This window comes from Abramis brama (genome assembly GCF_963993115.1).
Source record: "Abramis brama genome assembly, chromosome: 25".
Classification (NCBI taxonomy): domain Eukaryota; kingdom Metazoa; phylum Chordata; class Actinopteri; order Cypriniformes; family Leuciscidae; genus Abramis; species Abramis brama.
Window position 1 is genome coordinate 2,488,368 of NC_139987.1, and position 12,602 is coordinate 2,500,969.

A 12,602-nucleotide genomic window follows, 5' to 3' on the forward strand; every position below is an offset into this window, starting at 1 on the left:
TACACGAGCCTAAACCAAGCAAATGCTCATTATGTTCATTAAAACATTTTAAAGGTATATTTAATACTTCTTTATTTGTAAGTTGCAAAAGTTTTGATGTTAACAGAATATATATATATATATATATATATATATATATATATATATATATATATATATATTAGCAATGTTCAAAGCATAACACATACCAAAGCACTCACTTGTGCAGAAACAACACCTTTTATTTAAGAGGTATTATAACTAAAGATTCACAGTGCAAGGTGAGTGATTTTCTCTTGATTTAAAAGTGACCAATTAGACAAATGCAATAAAAAATGACGATCTTTTTATTACAGTCAGGAACACATTTGTAATGAGGAAATTATAGCACGAACGCATGGTCTGCTTTGCTTAGTTTCCATTAGGGTGAAAAGCACGTGGACGCAAACCTTGCGTTACCACCTTTGTATCGCAGTTTGTGTGGAAGCAGAACTGACTGTTTGCTCGCTTGTTTTGGGCAGGTTCGTTCAACAGCACGTGTTTGCGCGGCTCCGATCGGTCCAGCCTGGCGCGCGCAATTCTGTGCCATTTCAGATGGCGAGCTTTTAGGATTATAACAGCGAGGCGTGCGCGACAAGTTGACCAGTGCACTCCTGTAGTCTGGCAGCCCAAGCATCGTTTGAGCACAGTCATTTCCATTCGCAAAACTTCTGCTCCTCATATAAGCCGCGTTAGTGCATGCATGTGTCCCGTTACTGTACCTGCCCATTGGATAATAACCATCCAATAAACTGATGCGCGGCGGTTTCGTAGTATTATAGGCAGCGCTCAAATCGAAAGCCGAACTAAAATGATTAGTCTGAGGACATATTGATCCGCAGAACGCAGGAAACTGGCAATGCGGCAGACTACGCAATGCCAACGCAGTTGTAGGAGCGGGTAAACTGCGCGGATAGCCGTCATGGGGCAGTCCGATAGGGAACCCGAAAGCAGCGTCCACTGCGGGATTTTGGAGATGAACGGCAGAGAGTGCCGCCTTTAATTTGTCATTTTCCCGTTGAAGCTCGACGGCACGAGTCTCCAGAAGATGTTCCTCCATCCTCTTGCGCTGGCGAGACCTCTTCGCTGCTTCGTTATTTCGGTTCCGCTTGAGCCAGTAATTCGTGTCTTTCTGCTCGTCAGGCGTGAACTCTCTTTTCCGTCGCGTCGCGTTGTTTGCGCGGAGGCTCGGCGTCGCGTGAAGTTGGTAGGCATCCCGTGCATTACTGAGGCAAGTCAGTTCATCATGCGTGGAGCAACAAGTATCCGATGACATCTCAGCAGGGGAAAGCTGGTTCGTTATGCAAGGGTAAATTATTTGCAGTTTGTGTGCCAAAAAGTGGAGGATATATCAGTTATTATATTGGTCCCGCCTTTCTTGGGAAGTGGCATGAGATAAAAACACCTACTTTACAGTCATTGGTTAACATGAACCTGCACACAACTCTCACTAGTACATATCATGAGCCATATAAGATAAATGATTGTGCTGTTTTAATTACAATATCAAAGCAAAATGCTTTTCCAATGTCTAGCTTGTAGCTTTCTAAAAGTTGAGGAAAACCCCACAAGTAATATCATATTATGTATTACTTTATTGGATTCTCCACGTGCCTGGATGAACAAAATATATGGTTAATATATATTTGTTAATAACATCTGGGTAGAAAGAAAGTTTCTGGTTGGTATGCCTTTAAAGTAATACTACTGGTTAAACAAAACCTGCGTAAAAAAAAGGAGACAGAATATTACAAACCAGTTACAAATCTTCAAGAGAATCAATGGCATAAATTACAAATCTTTACAACAGGAATTCAATGTTTTATAAAAGCAACTTCTAAAAAAAGGACAAATGGCTTGTCTTTGCACATCCACATCTTATACAGTCCAATATCGTGATCCATGATGCACATCAATGACCTCAAGCAAATCCATTTGATCCTGTGGAGCTAAAATAAGTAAAATAATCAAAGTCTTGTTCTCGATGACACTGCCAACTATGACGTGGTTGCATTAATGAATGGTACCCACAAAAACAGCTGAAATGGTGTTTCGAGTTGCACAGCAACAGTAAGAACATGCATTCTTCTGAATAGCTTTGCAACAATGTGATTAAAACGCCCAAACCAACGAGATCCATTGCTGTGTCACGTCTGCTACCGAACCCAAAGCAAAGCATCTTCTTCATAGACTGTGAAAAACTGCAGCTGAAATCTCTTATAAAAATATCTCCAACAGCATGACGTGTCCATCCATCAGTGTCTGCTGATAAACCCATGAATAACACCACGTCCATGTGTCATTCACCGGTTTCCCTTCACTTTTTAAACCTGTACAACTGATAAAAAAGTAGAAAAATGACATTGCAGAGAATGCCTCTTCTCATCTACTGTAACAGAGAGTCTATGCTTCTGAACTGATGGCGTTGCGCTCAGTCTGCGTGCTGTCGTTGTCCCCCAGGAGCTCGGTCTCGGGAACAGAGAGGTCCTCGTTGTGCAGACCGCTTTGAGACGCCCCATCAGCGAAATCCTCCTCTGTGGCCTTCAGGTCTTCATTCATGAGGGCCCTCTCGGTGCCGGACCCGTTGGAGGGGGCCGTGGTGACGTACCCGGTGCTGGTGGAGCCGCTGCCGCTGTGGTGCGACCCGGCCTTGGCCACCATCAGCTGCTGAGGGGGGGGGATCTGCACCGGGATCTGCATGGGGTAGAAGTTCTGCAGGTACGGGTACGCCGGCATCGGCTGGTAGCCATTGACTGGGATGTAGAGTTGGGGCGGCACCATTGGGCGCATCTGGCCCTTCATGGACACAAACTGAGGTTGAGGAAATGGAGACTTTTTGGGACTAACGTAGCGGGCGTTGCTGATGTTGCTGACGGGGCTTGTGCTGAGGGAGCTGGTTTGGGTGGTGTTGCTCGCTCCTGAGGTCTGAGCCGAGCTGTTGTAGTTGGACAAGCTCTCCCAGGTGCGCAATCGAGCGTGAATGTCTTTGAAGCGAGGCCTTCGCGCGGGGAACTCATTCCAGCACTCTAACATCAGTGTGTAAATCCAGGCTGGACAGTCATCGGGGCAGGACAGCACTTGTCTGTTGCGGACCATCTCAATCACGTCCTGGTTGGAGTAGCCGCAGTATGGCTGAAGGCCGTAGCTAAATATCTCCCATAACACCACGCCGTAAGCCCAGATGTCCGAATCCGTGGACAACTTCCCGTATAGTATGGCTTCCGGGGACATCCAGCGGATTGGGAAGGGATTGGCGCCCATTAGCTTGTAGTAGTCGGCGGAGTAGACCTCTCTGAACAGCCCGAGGTCCAGGATCTTGACATTGAGCTTATCACACACCAGGATGTTTCGAGCAGCCAGATCCTTGTGGACCACGTGGTGGCTGGAGAGGTACTCCATCCCGGCGGCGATCTGTGTGACGATGTGTAGGAAGTCTGCCTGCTCCAGGGTGGATTTGACCGTCTTGTCGTCGTCAGAGCTGCCGACATCGGAGTGAGGCGATCGCATGACCAGGAACTCGTGGAGGTCGCCTTGGCCGGAGTAGCTGAAGATCATGCTCATGGGCTGCTCTTTAGTGATCACTCCCAGCAGGCACACGATGTTGGGGTGTTGCAGGCGGGACCGGAGCATGGCCTCGTGCCGGAACTCTTCCCGGAGAGGGCCCTCGTCCTTGTCTTTCACCGTCTTTATAGCCACCACCTGAGTCTGTTCACCTGGAGCTGTGCCGTAGAGGTGACCTTTGTAGACCTTTCCGAAACGGTCCTCTCCGAGCTCTTCCATGAACCGGACCGCAGAAAGGTTGAGTTCTCGGAGCTTTGCCTAGAAGTAAAAGAAAACAAGACATTTCAAGTCTGCTTTTGCTCAACTGAAGAGGCAAAATGTCAAGATGTAATAAAAATTCTGGCACATCGTTCCTCAAAGCATTCAGGTCCATTTTGACCCAGAAGAGATACAGGACTTTTGGCATGGGTTTTAAATACTGGAACCAAACTTGATCAAAATACACAACATTTCATTTTTTAAAGAGTTTTTTTTAAGGAATATAACAACCTTTTTTCTATACATTTATGAGTGTTTGTAAAATATTTAGCCCCTTTCCCATATCTCACACACTCTTTTGGGACTTAATTCTGTTAATAAACATGAATCTACATGAATAAACATGAGTCTTTTGACCATTGCAGCATACAAAAAAAAAATCTTTTCAATCTTTTTTTTGAAAGTGAAAGTTTATGCAAGTAAAATATATTCAGGTTGAAACCATTTCAGGATAATATTGACATTTTGTTAGTAAATGAATATGTAGGTTTTTATAAAGTTGCAGTTTTTGAGAAGAATTTATTTTAATCCATTGATGTAATACTGATTTAATTGATTTAATCCATTGAGTTAATACTGCTAATTCTCAGATTATGTTCATATAACTGTCACATGATATATTCAAAGAAAAATGTTCATAAATATTGGGGAAAACATTTCTTGCATCACAATTTCAAAGAATTTCTCGATGTTTTAATTGATAAAAGGGTAACAAAACACAGTAACATTCAAAACTTTGCCATTTTTTGTGCATTCACTCATTAACGACAAGTTATTGATCAGATACAATATGATTTTAGTTGAAAACATATGAAGTTATTACTGATATGTGAGCTTACGTTCGGGATCGTTTGCAGATTCTGAATACATTAAGAGGGTTAAGACGTTCGACAGCTCGAGTGCTGGAAGATTACCTGCTGCTTGTGCTGATTGAGTAGCGGCAGCTCCATCTCTTGGCTCGGTGAGGCGGACAGCTGTCGGCGAGCAGGGCTGTCAACAGACTCCTTCTGTTTGTTGCGGCACATGCAGATCAAGAAGAATAAGCAGGCAATAACAAGAGGGGTGGCTATACTGGGGATCAAGATGTACAGTATCTCCTTTTTCATTTGCTCCGGAGGATCTGGGAAAGATGGGAAACAAAATGTTTAAAATTGCTTGAATTCATTGAATTTTCCGTCATGAGGTTGAGGTGTTCAACTCACTGCAGGGCTGGATGTCACAGACGTCCGCTCTAACATTCGGGTCCAACGTGAAACACCAAGGGCTCTCCATTTGCCCCCCGGGGTTCCTGCAGAAGTTGTGTCCTCCTCTGAGCTCAGGGTACTCGACAGGCGTCAGGTGATGACTGTGTGGATACTGTGCACTCCAGGGCTGGCACTGGTAGCCTGATTTCGTGACACTCACCGTGCCTTTGTAGTTGGCGCCACTTCCATTGTAACAGCTGTGATTTGGGGGTGAATCTTTAACAAGGATTGAAAATTAGTAGGTATTTTCTCCAAGAACATTGAGTAAATGTACATCAGAGTCATTGAAATATTCATTTGTGAGTCAGAGTTATAGACTAATACAACCTTAAGAAATTTTGGTTACACTTTATTTTAAGGTGTCATTGTTACAGTGTAATTATATCTATTTAAGTACTGAGTAATCATAAGCAACTACATGTACTCACTATAGGGTTAGGGTAGGAGGGTTAGTTGCATGTAATTATGCATAATTTACTGTTTTTACTATGTACAAGTACATGTAACAAGGACGCTGTAAAATAAAGTGTTACCGAAATTTTAGACGCACCACAAGAGGGCTCTCTCGCTTTAATTGCTGCTCTTTGAGGCCTCTTATTGAGAACTCTTATTGTGTTTTCCCTGGCTCTGAATGACAACCCCTCCTTGTGTTGTGTAGTTGAGTGGTGATGACCTACATTGGGGCGGCAGGCCGATGCGGAGGCAGCTGGCCGCGTCAGGAGAGCCGGGGTGGGGGAGCAGGTTACACACGGGCAGCTCCAGCTGCATGAGGATCAGAGGGTTGGAGCGAGCGATGGTGTACTCCGCGTTACACAGGTCGTTCTCCAGAGCCTCGCACTCGTCCCGGCAGAGCTGGCGCCGGCGCGGACCTCGGCTGCCCTCCTCGCATAGCGGGAAGACGTAATAGCAGAACGATGGGATGGCAAACTCAGAGCACTGGTCTGAGAGCTGGGTCGAGGTGCCGATCATCGTGAAGGCCGCTGTAGAACAACAGGAATGATGAAGCATCATAGAAGCAGAATGCATGATATATCGGATTAAAATTGACATTGGGATGTGGTTTAGTGTGATTGTCAAATCACGCAGGCTGCTATTTAATAAAGTATATGTGTGTATGTATATGTGTTAGCGGTTTCAGAGTGAAGCATGTCATTTACACTCATGTAGTTCATGATTCAGTGCTTCAGAATCTCAGAACGGCCCGGTTCATCCACAGTGAATCCCGCTGGGAGCTGCATGTGTACATGAACATACAGCCTTCACTCTGAAACCAGCAGCACATGTACGGTTCTGCTCATAAGTTTACATTCCCCTTGTAGAATATGCAAGATGCTAATAATATATTTTTTTGGACTGTCCTGAATAAACTATTTTACATAACAGATGTTTACATAAAATCCACAAGACAAAATAATAACTGAATTTTCACAAATTAACCAGTTTCTGGAATGATTCATTCTTTCCAAGTCATCTAGTGAAACTTCCTGTATTTTTTTCACTTCACAATCTATATCACAGAAAACTAAATTTGGCAGTGTCAGTTTTTGATGATGATGTGTGCTAAACTGCTGCTCACCAGTGATGCGGTTTTCACTTTCTCCCTGCATCTGCAGAGACTCCACGTAGATGCTCCTGTTTCCAATGAAGCGAGCGCACGCAATGCCTCGGTACGGCTGGCAGAAGCCCTTCTCATGCGGTCTAAAGAAAATGACAGACAGTGACGATGACCAAGATGAAAGCTTGCCTGAATGGCACACAGATGATATCTAGTAAGGCAACTCAACTAATAAAGCGGTACGTTGTAGACCAGGGGTGCCCAATCCTGCTCCTGCCAATCGACTGTCCTACACAGTTCATCAGTTCAATCAAACACACCTGAAGCAACCAATTAAGGTCTTCAGGATCACTTGAAAATTAAAGGCAGGTGTGTTTGATTAGGGTTGGAGATGAACTGTGCAGGACAGTCGATCGGCAGGAGTAGGATTGGGCACCCCTGTTGTAGAATAAGACTCGGGACACCACATTACGCATCACAATACCATGTGATTATGACAATTTAAAGTCCCCCTGTGTTGAAAATCAAGCTTTTAATGTTGTTTATACGTCTGTGTGGTGTTTTTAATATGCTTTAAGACGAACCATGTGTAAATGCATCAGTCGACAGCATTGCTGAGTATTTTCTCCTTAAAACTGAACCAAACTGAATCAAAAAACGGTTTGAAATCGCTGGTGTTTGTGACGTCAGAAACTACCTTGTAACCAATCAGATCAACGTGTGATCGTCAACGAGTGGATCTCTGAGCTGAGGGAGTGAGCGGAGGCGGGGCTCATTTGCATATTCATAGAACCGAGTATACTAAATGAGGCAAGGGTGTCGAGTTACATTCAAGATATTTTAAGGCATAAAGAAATTATTTTCAAGGAAAAAACATTGAAATAAGTAATTTAGGTGATCAAAGATGAGTTTTAAGGGATAAAATGATTGACTATAGGGAGACTTTAACACTAATTACAAGGTCTGCTTTTCTGTAGCTCAAACAGTAGAGCGGCAACACCAAGGTCATGGGTTCGATTCACAGGGAAAGCAAGAACTGATCAGAATGTTAATGTATACCTTGAAATGCAATGCAAGTCGCTTTGGATAAAAGCGTCTGCCAAATGCATAAATGTAAATGTCTATATTTGGTGTATGCCATAATTTTAACTTATTAATCATTTTTCAGGGATGAGAATAATAATGATATTTCCATCCAGACTGACCGATCTGCAGCCCTGGCTTCTAATACTGACGTTAAACTAATATCCAGCTGACCTCGGCGAAGAGACCACAGAAATGAGCATTAAGGGACTCTCGAGTGAGCCTGTGCATCTCATGACCTCTTGTTCCTGGATCCTGAAATCTAGGTGCTCACGAAGAGCCAAAGCGATACAGAAGTCTGGTCACCGTGGACTGCGGTTCGAGTGTTATGATTGGAGCACTTCTGAAGAAGGTTCAATGGTTGTTTATTACGCTACTTTTGGGCTTTGCTGTTTCTCTCATCATAATCTGAATTTGAAGTGACCAAAAGATTTGCTGCTCAGGATATCCATCTCTGCTGTTTATGCAGTTACCAACGGGATAAAAGTGGTCTATTCTGGCAAAACAGAAATGGGTTTGTGGAACTGCTTGGAATTGGATTCTGAACTTTATGCCTAAAGGGATTTTTTTTGTCTCCACAACAGACGTTTGTTTAAGTCTCACAATGAACTGACAACACACAACAGCAATGATTTCCAGAGCTGAAATCCGATCCTGTGTAAGACTCTGGTCCAAAACCGTGTCTACCTTCTAAGGCAGCATCCAAGCTGAAACTGAACTGGAACATGCGCAACACAAGCAGAAACTGAGCCGTTAAAACTGTTGTAGTAAAATCTAAAGGTGCAAAACTCTCTTGCTTCATTCACCATCTTAGATTTTTTTCAAAGAGCTTGATGAAATGTGCGAAGGATTCATACAAGAATTTGGCCAATATATTAAAGCCGATAAATAATGGATTACTTCACTTCAGATGCGCAGTGTTCACCATGATGGTTTTAAATTGCTTGAAATATGATTAGAATCACTTCAAAAAGGAAAATACAGTCAAGTGCAACACGTGCAGCGCAAGTCTGACATATAGACTACATCAAATTATAATGAGAACATTATAATTGTGTGTTTGAGACATGGCTTCTAATGGTGAGACCTGTTTTTGTAATCAGGCTCTCAAAAATTATATAAAAATTTGGATTCAGATTTATCGGCCAATATATTGGTTATCGGCTTTCAAATATAAAGAATTATCCTTTATCAGTAGGCTAGCGACCAAAATTTTAATATCGGTGCATCCCTACTGTATAGAGTGCATAGTTTTGCTTGCTTGTGAGACTCGTGCACTGCAAACAGAACAGATCCGTTACCAATCCTGAACAACAGGAAAATACATTTTCTCCAATATCTCAGTGTTGTGAGTTTAGTGATATGGCCAACAATTTTCGGAAAATGTCCTCACCTGGCCCATATGCAACATGATCAGAAACAAGCACACTTATCAGCCTCCAGGGTTTGACATTTTAAGTAGATCCCTAGTCATTCAAAGTTTTCCGATGTTTTTAAAACTGTTATAAATCACACACTGCTGCTCTGAGAACTGTGAATGGATGTAGTGTGAAGCTTAGCTAAAATAACTGCTCTCTGAAGGAATTTCGCACTATTCACTTTTCATTTTGCTCCATCTGTGGCAGATTGCCAGCGTATCCATCAATGCCTCAAACTTCTGCTACGTCCAGCCTCAATATCACATATGGTTACAATTTCACCGCAGTTTGGATTGAGCAAGGAATTTTCTCTCAAGCTAATGTTTAGGGACTCGGGCCTAACAAGATTCAGATTTACTTCCTACTTTTTTGTGTTGTTGAAATATTGTAAGGAGAGAAAAAAAAAAAATGCAAAGCATTATTTCCCTAATCGCTGTTCTTTGTAACCTGTTCAAAGTTTACAACAACTGGATATTAGTTTTGCATAGAAGTTTGACATCAAGATTTTTTAACTTTCTGACCCACTTCACATATACTCAACATTTATCAGTGTGAAAAGACAATGAGGCTGTCAAGTTGTAAGCAACGCAACTGGGGATTTGTGCCTCTCGTGCTCATCTGTAACCACTTATGTAGAGAAAAACACTTCTCTGCCTCGATCAAATACATCTACATGTGGTCTTAATGCTCTTCTACTTGGATAATATTCTTCGTTAATGGCTCTTATTGTGGCTCTTATTATCCTTGCTGTCCCACAGAACAAATGCGGACTTTCGTTTGACCCCCAAAGGCCCCGATATACTTCAAGCGAAATCGAAGAATTGGTGTGACGTCATTTCAAAGAAAATTTTCGGGAAAGTTCGCTCTGGCTGGTAAACACCTTCAAACTACCATTGGTTCGTGGCGATGATGTAATAAGTAGGTGTGGCTCTGAGGCTCCGCCTTCGGATGTAAATCTTCTCCAGTTCATTTCTTCTCTGCTTTATAGTATAGAATATTTCTTCTCTGCTTTATAGTATAGTATATTTCTTCTCTGCTTTATAGTATAGTATATTTCTTCTCTGCTTTGTAAAAAGAGCCGCTTTATAGTAGAAATTTAAGTTGTAATTCTAACTGAAAGAGACACTGACACTGTTTTCATCTTTAATTCAGTAAAGCTGCTGATTTAAAGCGATCTGTTGTATAAAGTGCTATGTAAATAAACTTGACGTGACTGGAGCGCTGAATCACAGAGTGCAAACACACACATCACTGAGATCAGAGGCTTTCTGAACTGATGTTTTCTGATTATTTTGTTATTGAGAGGAAAGCATGCAGCTATATTGACATATTCATCTAAATGTGGACTGCGTTGGGATGTTCGCTAACAGTAAACTGATCAGGTTTTTGAAAACAACGTTTTCCCACTACAGTATAAGCGAAGAGCGGAAAATAACTTCTCTGTGAGTATATCAGGACCTTAAGAGGCGAGTTCAAAGAAACTGTGCATTGCAGGCAGGAATCATCTTTAGCTCAACAGTTGGACAAACGTATTCCTGATAAAAACATTTGTTTAGAAACGATCGGTACAGGAAGAGGAGTTAACACTGAAGATTAGGCTAATGCCAAGGCGTCTGCTGAAACTCACTTCACTAGTGTGTGAGAGAGACAGAGAGAGAGAGACAGAGAGAGAGAGAGAGATATTGAGTTATATATGCAGTAGGGCTGTTGGAACGAATTCCGAAATTCGAATATAATTCGAATATTAAAAAAAATCAATACTATTCGAATGCTGAAGTTACTATTCGAATATTGCTTTTTTATGTATATATATATATATATATATATATATATATATATATATATATATATATATATATATATATATATATTATTTATTTTTTTATTATTTTTATATATGCAATCTTGCCTTTCTCGCTGCCTTGGCGTACACGCATGTGAAAATTAAATGCTTTTGTTTTTGAATCGTAACAATTGTGCACGTTATCCACGCTGTATCATCATAACAATACTGTCAATGGCGGAGAGCAACGTCTCCACGGAAACGGAGATCACCACTCCTGACAATTTGAGAAGCGATGTGTGGAAGGTGTTTGGATTTCAAACCTTAAATGGAAAAGGTCCCACTTTATATTAAGTGGCGTTAAGTACCATGTACTTACATCAAAACATAAGTACAATGTACTTATTGTGTTCATGTTGTATTGTAAAACACTTTTTCTGATATTGAGGTGTGATACGGGTAAGGTTAGGGACAGGTGTGGTGGATTGGGTAGGTTTAAGGTGTAAGGGAAGGGTCAACTGTGTAATTACAAATGTAATTACATAAATTAATTACAGCTGTAATTACATGCAGGAATTTTTAAAATGTAAGTACAATGTAAAAACATGTAGTTACACAATAAGTACATTGTATCAAATTATTAATTTCAATGTAAGTATATAGTACTTAAAGCCACTTAATATAAAGTGGGACCATGGAAAAATTGCAAATAAAGAAGTGGCAATCTGCAGAATATGCAAAATCCGAATGAAATATCACTCCTCAACTAGCAACCTGAGGGAACACCGGACAACGTTACACCCTGACAAGCTAGGCGATCTGTCCGAGTAACCGCCGCTAAAACAGGCAAAAATTACTTCTTTTCTGCCTCTCTCCTCATCACGGGGCTTACCAGCTGTCCGCCAAAAGGCGATAACAGACAAACTGACACGGTTTATCTGTGAAGATATGAGACCGATCAACATCACGCAGGGGTCTGGATTTAAAGATTTTATTCACGAGCTTGAGCCAAGGTACACGATTCCTAGCCGCGCAACAATCACTGACAGAGTTGTGAAACTCTATGACACAACATCAGACAAAAGTTGACAAATTAAAGTCATTCATTTTGTTCCGCTGTTTTATTGTTAATAAGAAAGCGATCACCTGTTTCTAAATGTTTATTGTAATGTTAGATGTCCCTCTAGTGGACAGAACGTGTAACAACAACCACATGCTATAGTGGCATTGGCGATCCATAAGCCTGTGTAATGTCGTAAATATTAATAATAGGATGAATTTGAGCATTTAACATTCTAATATTATTTGAATATTAAATAAAATAAGGAATGGAATTCGAATAGTATTATTGAGGAAGATTGACAGCCCTAATATGCAGTGCTGGGAACTGAAGGAAGACAAACACTGCAAACTACCTCTACCTGCCGCACATCTTTCTGACGCTCTCTTCTCAACTTAGGACCCAGTGCAAACAGGGCCAGATCCCATTTCCACCTAACATCAACATTAACACATTAAAGGTGACATATTATGCCCCTTTTCAAGATGTAATATACATCTATGGTGTCCCCAGAATGTGTCTGTGAAATTTCAGCTCAAAATACCCCCCAGATCATTTATAGCTTGTCAAATTTGCCCATTTTTGGATGCGAGTAAAAACGCGCCGTTTTTGTGTGTGTCCC

The 12,602-nt window shown here is 41.6% G+C and overlaps 1 protein-coding gene across 1 annotated transcript in view; it reads right to left on the reverse strand.

The window, feature by feature from the left end:
- Positions 1–200: 200 nt before the first annotated feature.
- ror2 (receptor tyrosine kinase-like orphan receptor 2) overlaps positions 201–12,602 on the reverse strand; it is an 83,158-nt gene continuing 70,756 nt past the window's right edge. The window contains exons 5-9 of the mRNA XM_084105486.1: positions 6,658–6,779; positions 5,759–6,061; positions 5,040–5,297; positions 4,752–4,957; positions 201–3,837 (exon numbers count right to left, since the gene is read on the reverse strand). Of these exons, the coding sequence (XP_083961612.1) occupies positions 2,422–3,837; positions 4,752–4,957; positions 5,040–5,297; positions 5,759–6,061; positions 6,658–6,779 (2,305 nt within the window). The 3' untranslated portion in view covers positions 201–2,421. The remainder of the gene's footprint in view (positions 3,838–4,751; positions 4,958–5,039; positions 5,298–5,758; positions 6,062–6,657; positions 6,780–12,602) is intronic.